At 43.5% G+C, this 14,723-nt stretch overlaps 1 protein-coding gene across 1 annotated transcript in view; it reads left to right on the forward strand.

The window, feature by feature from the left end:
• Positions 1-14,723, forward strand: part of LOC147688873 (macrophage mannose receptor 1-like) — a 731,375-nt gene that overhangs the window by 139,013 nt on the left and 577,639 nt on the right. Inside the window, exons 7-8 of the mRNA XM_086941773.1 lie at positions 6,013-6,195; positions 12,217-12,374. Of these exons, the coding sequence (XP_086797899.1) occupies positions 6,013-6,195; positions 12,217-12,374 (341 nt within the window). The remainder of the gene's footprint in view (positions 1-6,012; positions 6,196-12,216; positions 12,375-14,723) is intronic.

Consider the following 14,723-nt stretch of genomic DNA (forward strand, 5'->3'; position numbering starts at 1 on the left):
CCCTTTAAATGAGGCACAATGTCCGGTGCATGTTGATATGGGTCACATCAGACAATCCCGGTCACACACAACAAAGAGTCACCAAGGCCGTACCTTCCTGGAAATGAGGCACAATGTCTGGTGATCATTGATACTGGTCATATCAGGCAATTCTGGTCTCACAAAAAGGTGAAAGATTACCAATGCCGCACAAGGTAAAATGATACACTACTATGGTTACAACTCCATCTCCGAGGGTCACAAACTGTGAATCCGACACCGCACACAATGAGCATACAGTCGACGTGTCCCACCAGAGAGATGCAGCATGATCAACGATGCGGGCCACGCTGGATCCTGCGACCAGTAAATCCGCTCACCAGCAACAAGACACTTTTGCTTGTTAAGGTCTCTAGATGCAGAGGCCACACACCTTAGATGCGGGCAAGACTTCTGGGGCACAAGGCAATCTGGTCTCCAGGCACAATTCTTAGCCCCACACCCATGCCGATCTACCAGTTGTGATCCAGCAGACAAGCTGGCCATCTAAGAGGGCACCTCTCTCCAGGTGTTGCAAGTAGATGATGTGGTTCCCTTGTAACAGATGTTTGATGTCCCTAAAACATTTACAAGAACAGGGGACACTCCAAAAAGCCCTTGGAGGGCACACTTCAGGGTGCCACACAGCAGCAGGTAGTCAGCCCCGGCCAGCCACTATTCAGGATGGGTGCATGGGTGGCCAACAGATTTCTCTGGCAGTGTGCCTCATGCAGTCCAGGTTCTCTGGTTCCACGTTTCGACAAATATATCTCTCCCCTGATGAAGTATGGCAATAGTACTTATACTGTAGTGTGCCTTTGAAGTGGGGGTGAATCAGAGGGTCTCCCTTTGTCAGTTCTGTCTGCCATGAGGTTGCAGAATGCAAGTAATAATCTTTAGTGGGGCAATGATCTGGCTTCCAGAGGCAAAGTGTCAAAAATTCTTCCTCCAATCTATCCAGCCAGGCCCTCAAATGGCAGAGGTCTGTCATTCCAGTTGCTTGCCCAGTGTTTAATAGCTGTGGCTGGAGAATGTCCATATGTGCTCCCCCAGCTACCAGTGTGGTGTGGAGTAAACTGAAAGGCACACAAAGATTTTTAGAGCAGAGAAATACCCACTTTCTAGAAGTGGTATTCTCTGCTAGTAATGGCAAAACCACTGTTATCACAGGAAAGGGGTTGTCATTGCAAATCCAATGCTAGGAAACATTATGAGGCCTCTCTACTGCAATCCGCTATTGAATCCTGAGGTAATTTCAACCATTTCCCTAAGTCAGCCTATGGGAAGAGCAAACCTCATAAGTAGTCGAAACATGTGTGTTCCCCACTACCTAGGCAAGAAACACACGTGTTCCTGCCTGACCTTTCACCTACCACTCCCTTCACCCCTTAAGATGTGCCAATGGTGTGCTCTAGTGGTAGTGAAAGGTCCTCTCAGGGTTGGCCAGTAATTTAGAAAGCCCTACCTGAGCATAAGTGCAATTGCGCACACACAGACCTGCAATGGCAGGGTGGACACAAGTTTAAAAACACGATAAGTGCAAACAAGCACATAGGCATGCAATGGCAGACTTGTGACATGCTTAAAATATCAGGGAAGCAACACTTCCTAACGTGTGTAGAAAGGGTGCACACACTTCCACACTGCATTTACAGTGGGAAAGTACCCAAAGCCCTAAGGCCAGTACAAGAGAATCAGCAAATCCGAGGCTGAAAAAGCAAAACGTTTAAGGAAATACTTCCTGAAGAGTACCATTCAGTGGCATCATATCAACTAATGCAAATGAAGAGCCCTAAAGTCTTGGTAATGTTGAAAAGACAGTAGAGTCCCTTCTTGTGACTATTTTTTCAAAGATATTTGGTGACAGGCCATTCCCCAGTTTTCATAAAAAAAGCAAATTTGAAGAGATGACTCTAGATGACAGCTGGACAAAAACCTGTGGTTCTAATAGACAATGATTGCTACTATAGACCTTATCCTGGTTCCTATTATGAGCCTTGTTAGAGATTGGGTTTCTAGTTCACAGAGGTATGCACACTGCCCAAGCATGAACCACAGTCCTAGTCAGGGTACTTTAGATACACAGCTTAAATTAACCTTTGCTTACCCTCAGGGAGCTTGGCACAGAACAGTTAGGCTTAACTTAAGAGGTAATGTGTAAAGTACTTGTGAAACTCCTCAAACAGTAAAACAGTGAAAACACCACACAAAAAGATACCACACCTAATTAGAACAATTGGGCTTAATTTATTGAACATACAAGATCAAAACAGCACAACTCCAAACAGTATAACTAGAGTTATACATTTTAAAAGAATAAACTGAAATGTAGTGGTTAAAAGGATAAGGTGCATACTGTGGCTATCTGGCTGCCTTAGACCAGGTCAAGTCGAAAAGTTCAGGCCTGCTTCAATGGAGTGCGAGTCGGTTAAAGGGATCCACACTGGGCCTGCTGCAACGTACCTTGTTTGCGTCAACGTAGAAACTGAGGTGCGAAGAATGAAGGTGATGCATCGACATCAAGGCACTCAAAGAAGAGAAGCAATGCACCTTATCCTTGCAGCAGTGGTGATGCATCATCGTCCAAGGAGATACTCCGGTTCTGAGTAATGTAACAGCGTTGGTATGTGGATTTCTGCTTCAGCAGCAATTTATACCCACTTCCTAGGGTCCAGGACTGGGTTGGTACCACTTGGCAGAGCAAGAAATAGGGATGGCAGAGTCCAGGTGCTGTAGCAGGGTGGTTGGAAGTATTTTATGTCCTTGAAACTTCAAAACAGGAGGGAAGCCAGCAAGCCCTTGAAGTCACTTTGGTTCTGGCTTGGAGAGATGCAAGTCCAGTCCTTCTCATTCCCAGGCAAGGAGGGCAGTAGGCAGCAGGTGAGCACAGCAGAGCAGAAGTCCAGCAGAGTGGCTGTCCTTTTAGCAGCACAACAGTCCTTCTTCCCGGCAGTGCATCCACAGGTCCAGAAGTGTATTGAAGTGGTAGGTTCAGAAGTCCAGTACTTATACCCAGTTGCGCCCTTGAAGTGGGGGAGACTTCAAAGAGATACCTTTGAATGCACAGAGTCCCTGCTCTCCTTGCCCTGGCTCTGTACACTACAGGGGGTATGCAGACTGTTGTGTGCAAACAGGACACAGCCTATTCAGGTGTAAGTATCAGCTCCTCCCTCACATCCTGCCATCAATGGCCCATAAGGATGTAGATGGCACATCAGTCTCACCTAGGCTCCCTTTGTGTGTGGCTGTCTAGAATGAATGCACAAAGCCCAGCTGTTACCCACCTGTGATGTGTATTCATAGATAGTCAGAAGGCACCAAATGGCTAAAGTAAGAAATAGACAACTTTCCAAAAGTCACATTTTCAGAATTACAATTTAAAGTCCGACTTCACGATAAGTTGATATTTTAAGTTATGATTCCAAAGACACTAAACTTGGGGGGTCCAATCTCTTTACCAATGGCACAATCAGTGCAGCAGGCCCACTAATAGCATGTAATTTCCAGGCCCTGGACATATGCAGTGCACTTTGCGGGTTCTTGCTATTGTTACAGGCCCGCAAAGGAAACATTCCCACAGCTTCCAGTGTGTGCTTGGTGTGCTGCAGTAGCAAGAACTTGATCTTACTTGAAAAGATAGGGAAAACAGCTCCATTTTCTTGTGGCGTTCTCTCAGCCTTTTTAGAAGCAGCCTGTTTTTGCCCTTTTTGTTTTTTGCTGAGAAGAAAGCCAAATCAACAAAATAAGGTTGAGAATTATGAACATATATATTTATTTCATATTTTATATTTTAAATCTGTCTGATTCTATCTACAGCCTCCTTCATAATAGAAGTGTAAACATTTCGGATGACCAATTGGTTGGCCTAAGATCATAACCTGTGTCGATTGATCTTACCCATTGTTGCTCTTGACAACTATCCTACTGATCTCCTATGGAGGTCCTGTTCCACAATTTGTTATTCTTCTCTGATTGTATTTATATTGAATTTGCGATTATTCCTTTGTCTTTACCTGTTTCGTACTGATCCCCCTGTAAAGCGCTCTTATACCCTGATGTTTGCACTATATTACACTTTATAAATAAATAGTAGCATTTTAGATTTTTGGTCACTGCCTACTACCCAGGGGTGGCCGACACAATTCACAATGGGGAAGCTTTCCTGAGGTGTTAGTAATTTTTCGATGTTTTTTAATGCAAATGCAGTCTCAAACATTGATACACTGCACTGTGACTCGCAAACGTCGAGGAATATCCATTTCATGGCTCTGAATTGGGATTCGGAATGAGTCACAAAACTCCTTATGGGATGCGGAAAGCTTCCATTCCCAAATCGAGAAACGGCTTCAGAACATTCTTAAAAACATTTTGCAGCTGCCTATTTATTATTTAATTGCATGTTAGTCTACAAATAATGTTGATAGTGAATGATTCATACCTGGACTTACATATTTTGTGTAGCTAATCGATAAGCCATGTTTAGGCTAGCCTTGAACCAACATCAGTACACCATGGTTCATCACTAAGGTCTGTCCAAGGATTGGGATTCTCAGATCATTTTACTCTACCGTTTCAATGTTCTCTCATCTGACAAAATGGAGAGGGTTTAGAAATAGTATACCCATACGAAGCTGAATAGTTATGTTTGCTTCAGTATTTTCTAGCTACAGAAATGGAATATGCTGTGATTAACAATGCTGGAGCTGGACGCATGCAATGAGGAAGCTGGCTACACAATTGTCCGGCTACTCCTACTCTAAGTACCAAGGGCCTTATTTATGAAGGCCTTGCGTCAGTTTTGCGCCGCCGGTGCGTCACTTTTTGTGACGCACCAGCGATGTAAAAAATGTGCCTTGTTGCGCCATATTTAAAAAGTGACGCATCTAGGTAGATGCGTCACTTTTTAAACCCCTGCGCCACATTATACCTGCGTCAGGTATAATGTATGCAGAGGGGGCGTTCCCTCGCAAAAAGCCTCGTATTAGTGACGCAGTGAAATCTATGAGATTTCACTGCGTCACTTTTAGGACGCTGTTGCATCAAAATCTTGCGCCTGCCTCACAGCAGGCGTAAGACTGATGCAAGCCCTTTCACATGGGGCTTTCCCCATGTGAAAGGACGCATTGCTGGAGTTGCGTCACTTTTGTGACACACTCCAGCAATGCGTCACTTTTGCTTTTACAAATACGTCAGAAATACTGACGTATCTGTAACTCCTTGCGACATGATGCGTCATACATTAAATATGACGCATCAGGAATGTCGTAAGGAGTGCGCAGTGAAAAGTGACGCATCGCTGTTTTCACGCAGCGATGCATCACTTTTCATAAATGAGGCCCCAAGTCTTGATGGACATTTAGAGGTCATGCTACTGCATCCACCCAAATCCTAATTATGCAAATTAACTTATTTCTAACTAGATACTGTTACTTGGTTGCAATATGCAAATGTAATCTCCCTTAAGAAGATGGTGCCTGTTAAATTCATTCTTGTGCTTCAGGGGTAGGTGCACTGTCCTGGTACCACTCACTCAGGGGAGTAACACGAGCCCCTGCAGCCCATGTGTTGCACGGGGGGGGGCCTTACCCAATTAAGGGCCCACGGGCCCGCAGAGTGCCTTCAATCAGGTCAAAGTCATTAAATATCTGTATGATATCAAAGACTCCAGGGGTTCCTCATCACATTCTGCAGGGGAAGACATCATTTTGCGATGCACCTCTGCACCCACTGTCTTTGAAACAATCTCATTTTGCTCACCATGGTAAGTAAGCTCACATATTTCTATCATTTATTCTTGCACTTTGAGATCAGATAATTTTTTGTCCCTGTAAATAGTCAACCATTTGCAGGAGACGTTTTGGCGTGATGATTTGCATCATGCAGGTGTCTCACCAATGTTGTTTCCTAATGCGTTCACTCTCTTATTTGCTAAAGCACCCATTTTCGTTGAGTCTGCTAATCAATTGATCTTAACTGAGTTTTCTAATTTTCCAGCGAGTGATGTACCCATAAACTGCCCCAGGTTGTGGTTGCCATACGCTGGTCACTGCTACAAGCTATTCAGAGACATCAAACTCTGGAAAGAAGCCCAGCTGGCCTGCAGAAAGGAAGACGGGGACCTTGCAAGCATCCACAACATAGAAGAACATAGTTTTGTTGTTTCTCAGCTTGGATACGGTGAGGCTTCTTAAATATCAACGGCATTTATCATGCAGTGCATTTAACATCTGCCATTGTATCTGTATCATTTCATTCATGTATTATCTCATTCAGTGTATATGGAAGAACCGTATTGACCAAATGAAGCATAGTTATACGTCCATGCTGTGCTGGAAATTTGTGGGAATACAGACAGGGGTTTTTGCATTTGTCACCCCTAGTAGGACGGGTGTGCTCAGACGTGAGTCCCGTGCTCTCCATGCCACTGGAATCAAGCTATCCTGGCTGATGAGGGCTGAAAGACTTGTTCTCAGGCCCTAAGTTCCGAGCCAGACCTTTGGCTCAGCTCTGTCTCGGCTCTCTCTGTTAATTTTTTGGATCCAGTGGCATAACATAGGCACCTGCAGCCCCGCCATGTGGGGGGCCTCAAGCTCCACGGGGCCCCCTTAGCACAGTTCTCTGGCTAGAGAGCTCATTATTGAGTCCGGAGGCGGCCCCTCCACATGCCTTGCAGGGGGGCCCCTTCGAGTTTCGTTACGCTCGCTAGTCCCTGGATCGCCCAGCTCTTGCTGTACAAAGCCATCACTCACAGTGCTTCGACTCAAGCATACTGACTGAGGCTGCTCTCGATCCTATAGAACATCGGAATAGGGCAAGTTCCACTCAAGCTGCGATGGAGGCAAGTGGTAGAAAATGATCTAAAACAAGAAATGTAAAAGGCGTTACCATTTGATTTCCTCACATGAAAAATGTCCCTGGGCCCGATTCACAGAATGAACTTAAGACTAAATCCTAAACTTACTACTATTTGGTATTCACAGAATGCACTTACTACTTTCGGGATTCACAAAGTAAACTTACTACTTTCGGGATTCACAAAGTGAACTTACTACTTTCGGTTTTCACAGAACAGTTTTAAGACTACTAACTTTACGTCCGCACTCGGGACGGAAATTCCGTCCCAAAGGCGGAGTTTCCGGCTTGGGGGTGGAGCTTCCGGCCCGGAGGCGGAGCTTCCGGGACGAAAGCGGAGCTTGCGGCTTGGAGGCAGAGCTTCCGGCCCAGAGGTGGAGATTTCAGGCATGGCTAAATACCCACCTCTGAGCCGGAAGCTCCGCCTCCAAGCCGCAAGCTCCGCCTCCGGGCCATAAGCTCCGCTCCCAAGCCAGAAACTCCGCCTCCGGGCTGGAATTTCCGGCCCGAGTGCGGAGGTAAAGTTAGTAGTCTTAAATCTATTCTGTGAATACCGAAAGTAGTAAGTTCACTTTGTGAATCCCGAAAGTAGTAAGTTCACTTTGTGAAACCTGCAAGTAGTAAGTGCATTCTGTGAATACCAAATAGTAGTAAGTTTAGGATTAGTCTTAAGTTCATTCTGTGAATTGGGCCCCCTGTATCCAAATCCTGCGTAGGGTCCTTCGTGCCTTTACCTCTGTGAAAGTGCGTGGGACTTTGAGTGATGCATGCGTGGTGAGCTGAAATGAAGTGTGAGCTATGCTCCGCACAATGTCGTGAGTATTTTAAATCATATCCGTAAACCGAAGCCATATGGTATTCATGGATTCACCGGCAGCATCGGCATTTGCTTGCAGTAGAGGATTTGTGGAGGCAAGTCGTGCAGCCATTTCTCACACGTCTGTCGCCCACACTGCATATAAATCAATCTCCTCAATCTATGCGAGTGGGGTAACTAGCTGCGCACGTGGGCATATCACATCTTAGAAAAGCCCGAAAGCTGCAAAATGCCTGCACACGACACTTCACACATTTTCCAATTGGAGTCTGAAAATACATATAGGTCGAGAAAATGATGGAAAAAATGCCAGAAACGCTTGCTGATAAATTAGATTGATGTCAATGCATATATTCGTGATTTCAGAACTGATTTTAAGGGTGCATAAACCAAAGAGTGCAGGGTTTACAGAACTGCTTAAACATTTATTTTGTGTGGAGCATGCAGAGAGTGTTGAAGCAGGATGAGGAGATGGCGTTGACCTGCTTAGTCATGGAAAGGGTGGAGTCGAGGATGACCCCTAGGTTGCGTGCGTGGTCGGTGGGTGTTGAAGCTGTTCCCAGTGCGGTCGACCACCAGGAGTCATCCCAGGCGGAAGGGGTTGATACGAGAATGAGGACCTCTGTCTTGTACCTGTTCAGCTTCAGCTGGCTATTCCTCATCCATTCGGCGACAGCCTTCATTCCTTCGTGTAGGTTGGTTTAGGCGGTGTGGGGGTCTTTGATGAGCGAGAGAATCAGCTGGGTGTCATCGGCGTAGGAGATGATGTTGAGGTTGTGCTGTCGGGCGACGTGGGTGAGGGATGCCATGTAGATGTTGAACAGCGTTGGGCTGAGGGATGAGCCCTGGGATACGCCACAGATGATCTCGGTGGCCTCGGAGCGGTAGGGGAGGAGGCGGATGGTCTGTGTTCTGCTGGAGAGGAAGGAGGTGGTCCTGTCCAGGGCCTTCTCTTGCATCCCTGCATTGTGGAGGCGGGTTCATAGTGTGCGTTGGCAGACCGTGTTGAAGGCAGCTGGCAGGTCCAGGAAAATGAGGGCTGCTGTTTCTCCATTATCCAGCAGGGTCCTGATGTCATCAGTGGCAGCGATGAGGGCGGTTTCGGTGCTGTGGTTGCTGCGGAACCCTGACTGGGACGGGTCCAGGATGCTGTTATCCTCGAGGTAGTGGGTCAGTTGTTTGTTGACAGTTTTCTCGATGATCTTCGCCAGGAACGGGAGCAGGGAGATGGACCGGAAGTTCTTGAGGTTCTTGAGGTCCGCCTTGGGTTACTTGAGTAAGGCGTTGATCTTGGCGTGCTATCAGCTTTCCGGAAAGGAGATGTTGATTACTTCCCGGAGATGGGGTGCGATGGCTGTGCTGGCTTTGTTGAAGATGGTGTTCATGATCTTGCAGGTTTCGTCGTCGTTGATGTTGGTCCAGGAAAGCAGGCGGTTGGTGCTGGTGGTGGTCGAGGGGGTGGAGATCTTGATGGTTGTCGGGGTGGGTATGGAGTTGAAGCTGTCATGGATGTCTGCAATCCTACAGTGGAAGAAGTTGGCCAGCGAGTCGCACAGGTCTTGCGAGGGTGGGAAGTTGTTAGTGTTGGAGCTGTGGTTGGAGAGTTCCTTCACGATGTTGAAGAGCTCTTTGCTGTTGTTGTGCGTTGTTGTCTAGGCGGTCTTTGTATGAGGCCCTTTTGGCGGCTCTGATGAGGTGATGGTGTCTGCAGGTGGCGTTCTTGTGGGCTGCGTGGCTGTCCGGTGTTCGTTTGCAGAGCCAGTTCTTCTCCAGTTTTCGGCATGTTTGCTTGGAGGACTGAGGTCTTTATTTATTTATTTATTTATTTATTTATGGGCTTGTAACGCGCCGGCATCACACCCGAAGGTGTATCTCCGCGCGGTGCTGTGAAGAACAGGACAGACAGCGCTCCAACTAGAATAGAGTTGTCTTTAGGAGTTTCCTAAAGGCTAGATGGCTCGGGCACTCTCTAAGGGAAAGGGGGAGATTGTTCCATAGGCGCGGGCCCATAATGGAAAGGGCACGACCTCCCTGTCTGGTCTTGTAGTGTCTAGGAACCTGGAGTAATAGTTGGTTGCTGGACCTGAGATTGCGGCAGGGGCGGTGGTATACAAATTTCTCGGCCAAATAGTGTGGACCGAGGTTGTAGAGACTCTTGTGTACCACACAACAAATCTTGAATTCCACCCGTTTCCGGATGGGAAGCCAGTGGAGGGCCTTGAGAAGGGGCAGAGATGGAGTTCTAGGGGGGGCATTGGTCACCAGGCGGGCCGCGGTGTTCTGAACCACCTGAAGTCTATTAAGCACTCCTTCGTTAGCTCCCAAGAGAAGGCCATTACAGTAGTCCAGGCGGCTCAGAACGAGGGCCTGGACCAAGGTCTTTCTTGTGTAGTCTGGAAGAAGGGGGAACACCTTCCGCAGGAGGCTTATAATGTGGAAGCAAGATCCCGCCGTGGTGCTGGCATGATGGGCAAGGGTGAGGTCGTGATCTAGACGAACCCCCAGGTTTTTCACCACCTGTTTAGGGGAGGGGGCCTGCCCCAGACTGGAGGGCCACCAGTCAGGGGTCCACAGGATTCTTGCCTCTCCGAATAACATGACCTCAGACTTTCCCACATTGCACTGGAGAAAGTTCGTGGCCATCCAGCTGGCGGTCGCAGTCATGCCGTTGGAGAAAGATTGTCTTATCTCCGGAGTAAATTTTTTGAAAGTGAACAGCAGCTGCGTGTCGTCAGCGTAAGAGATGGGCATAAACCCGAAGGACCTCATAATATTAGCCAACGGGGAGACATATACGTTAAACAACGTAGGGCTAAGACAAGAGCCCTGTGGGACTCCTTTGGTGAACGAACTGGCTTTCTTGCTGGTGTGACTGTTGGAGGGTTTCTTGAGCGGGGCGAGGGTGTTGGCGCAGCCGTGGATCCGTTGTCTGAGGTTGCGGGCGGCGGTGTCGGGGTCGGTGGGGTCAGTGGGTGGGCTCTGGGAGAGGGTGGTGGTTAGCTGGTCATCAGTGGCTTTGCTCCAGCAGCGACGAGTCATCTGTTGGGTGCGGTGGTGCGTGGTGGGCTTCCTGAAGGTTGAGTGGATGCAGCGATGGTCGTTCCAGTGGAGTTCGGTGGTGTGGTTGAAGGAGACATGGGGGCTTGCGGAGAAGATGGGGTCGAGCGTGTGGCCAGCGGCATGGGTGAGTGTTGTGACGATTTGTTTGGGTCCTAGGTTGTCGATCAGGGTGGTGGAGTTGTTGTCGTTGTTGTTCTCGAGCGTGACGTTCAGGTCCCCGAGGAGGATGTAGGCCTTCATGATTGAATAGCTCTCGAGGGCAGGCTTTTTATTTGCATTCTGGCACTCGGAGTCCTGAATTCACAATGGATGTAGAGAATTGAAAGTCATTGGCTGCAAAAAAAAACCTGAACTAGTTGAGGTTCTCACATATGTACCTGGGAAACGTGAGAACTTCGAGAGCATCGAGAGCATCCTCATACAAGTATGTTGTTTAAGGGCAAATGCAGCTGAGTTTTGAGCACCATACTATACGTCTAGGAATACAAGACAACTCAATGTCAGGACCTGGGCCTTTTTAGATCTGATGTGACGAGGAGTACTACTCTTTCACCTCATGCTATTGGCTGTTTGGTGTATCACACTGGCTCATAGACAACTCTTCATTGTAATGTACACAGCACTATTTCACGTCTTAAAAGTACATTGAAGCATCTAACATTAGATTCTTTATATCATAGATGCATTGCATATAGAAAGTAATTTTTTGTTGTGTCTTTCCATTGTGGCAAACTGATTTTTGATGTTTTAGGCAGGGCTCAGAATACAAGCCAGACCTATTGGCTTTGTCAATGTTTATTTCACATTTTGTTACTATCTGGGCAAAGGTTATACCTCATAAGTCTCAGTGTAACATCTAAACAGAGACATCAGCAGCTGAAAGATGACCATGTAACCTTTGCACAGGGTCTTCCACTGAGCAGCAACACGTGGGGCATCGTTTAAAGTAACATTTGATCTGATTGACCCAGAAACATTTATTTTATTAAAATCTGTAAATTATACTGCAGATGATGGATTATGTAGTAAATCAAGCAAATTCTGAATTATGCGGAAAATGGTGTGGCTTCTTTTTTACAGCGTGCATGACAATGGGATATAAAGAAAATCAAAACAAGTGCTTGGAAAAATATTACTAAATCCAAGTTCAGATATTTTTTAACTCATTCTTGGTAATTTGATAAGAAAATTTGACACAGAAATAATCTGCTTTTAATTTTTAAGCAACAACTACAAACACCGTCCCTTTTCAAAGAAATGTGGCAATCTCTTTTTCCCAAAACTTACCTGTGCCAACAGGTGAATCACACTCTCAAACATTTATTTTTAACAAATAGCTATGTGGCTCTCTCACAGATGTTAAACACCTTTATATATAGAATATTTAGAAATTGTGGGTGGATTTTTTTTCACCTGCTTTAGTGGTGCTATTATCATGTTTATGAAAATATAGGTGTTTATGTTCACAGAGCCGACGGATGAGCTATGGCTTGGGCTGAATGATCTTAAAATTCACATGTACTTTGAATGGAGCGATGCAACTCCAGTGACATATACCAAGTGGCTTCGGGGAGAACCATCCCACCACAACAACAGGCAAGAAGACTGTGTCGTTATGAAGGGGAAGGTAAACATTCTTTCAGAACTTGATAAACCTGTATTTAATTGTCCCTTGTGCTGGTTTACTACCAGAATTATGATTTTGAAATATTACCGTATAAAAATAATGCAGCCAGAATATCATATATATATATAATGAATCACTGACAGATTATCGATTTCTAAAAAATCGACCTACTATAACATCGAGTCTCTAATATCGATAGCACTAATATCGACACCCTATACTTAACATGTAAACTACAAAAATATCGAGCAAACTATATCGATGCACAAAAATATCGTCTACAGAAATATCGTTAGCATTATTTTCGAATACCATAATATCGACACTCAATACTACATATACCACACTACAATAATATCGAATACAAAAATTTCGATAGCACTATTTTCGTCAATATCAAAATATCGATAGCTAAATTATACTCCTTTTTTTATATATAACACCAATAAATCTATTCTCTAAGTAATACACACATTTCTAATGACTTCACTAATGTATTTTCAAATTATTAAGTAACATTTAGTGTACAATATTGTGTTTTCGCTAACTGACGAAATTTGTATATAAACTCTTTGTAAACATACTTATTTAATACTTAGTACTCATTTTACATAAACTTTATTTATTACAAGACTTTTATTTTACATAAATATATCATTTCAATTCCTCAACATAAACTATATAAGAAGATATATCTTAAATGTTTTACTTAAAAAAAATTCAAACTAACCAATAGTAACTCGTCTTTACATATCTGACCAATCAGATGGCAAACTTAATTACACATAGACTATATAAACCAATCACAAACAGCCATACAAGTTGCAGGAAATATTCTTCGTGACCACATACTGCCAATTTTGGGAGCACCATCTATATTCTTCTCTTCAAGAAAATTCGTCCTAAAACTACAAGTAAGTAATCATATAGCTCTGTTAATAAATTCTAATTTTTTTGTCTATTAATTATAGACCAAGATTTGTAACCTAATTTGTTATTTCTTTATGTAGTTTACCTTTAAACAGACTCTACAAACAAATCAAGTTATACTTCAACTTCAAGATACAGGACACTTTACATTTAAAAAAGGTATCTACATATGTTTAACATTTACTTAGCGTTCTTTGCCAATTATTGGACTAATTTAAAACTCTATACTTTGTTTCTTAGCCTTTAATCTTAATACATATTGTGCAGGCAGAATTTTTTGAGGAAAAAAAGTTACAATGCTGTGTAAAAAATATTTTCTTCCTGTTCTTAAATATGTTTTAATGTGCTTTTACTCATAATACATGTGTCATCCTCGGTTCTTTTTAGCAATTAAGTAACAATGCTTTATAACAAATGTGTATTATTTATATAACATATAAACGCATTAGTAATTTTCTTCAACTTTCTCTCTAAACAGAACACAAAGGTACAGAAAACAGATAATTCACATCAAAGAACAAACATTCTGCTACTACTATAATTCTCTTGGTAAGTTCATAAATAAAACATAACTAGTCTTTATAAACTCTATAGAATGTACTAGAAATAAAAATGACTCTTTTTATGCATCTGTTAGTATAATCTTCCTGTTCTTAAATATGTTTTTTTGTGCTTTTACTCATAATACATGTATCATCCCCGGTTCATTTTAGCAATTAAGTAACAATGCTTTATAACAAATGTGTATTATTTATATTACATATAAACGCTTTAGTAATTTTCATCAACTTTCTCTCTAAACAGAACTCAAAGGTACAGAAAACAGATAATTCACATCAAAGAACAAACATTCTGCTACTACTATAATTCTCTTGGTAAGTTCATAAATAAAACATAACTAGTCTTTATAAACTCTATAGAATGTACTAGAAATAAAAATGACTCTTTTTATGCATCTGTTAGTATAATCTTGGAAATTTCTCTTTTTACATTCAATAAACAAAACTATTTTTAGATACGTTATAAGGTAAAAAAAAAGTTACCAAGAAAAAAATGGTAACTTTTCCTATAACATACTTAATTATTTCTCAACAGACCGTGGCAATACAAGAACAACATCTAACTGAACAAGCATCTACTTTCGATAAATAGAACATTACTGGTGGTAAGTAAATTACTAGAAGAATACTAGCTTTATTTAAAATCTTTTATACATTTCATATTGTATTAATATTTGTATATTAACTTTTCTAGATACCAGAAGTAAAGAATGACTGATGATGCAAGATTTATTACATCTCAGAAAGGGAAATTTTTGTTATGCTATATGGGCTACATTTATACTCAAGAGAAACAAAAAGACCTTAAAGTGAATTGGAAGTGTACAAAATATTACTCCAATAAATGCTATGGCCGTGC

The sequence above is a fragment of the Lissotriton vulgaris genome, chromosome 10, assembly GCF_964263255.1.
Source record: "Lissotriton vulgaris chromosome 10, aLisVul1.2, whole genome shotgun sequence".
NCBI lineage: Eukaryota > Metazoa > Chordata > Amphibia > Caudata > Salamandridae > Lissotriton > Lissotriton vulgaris.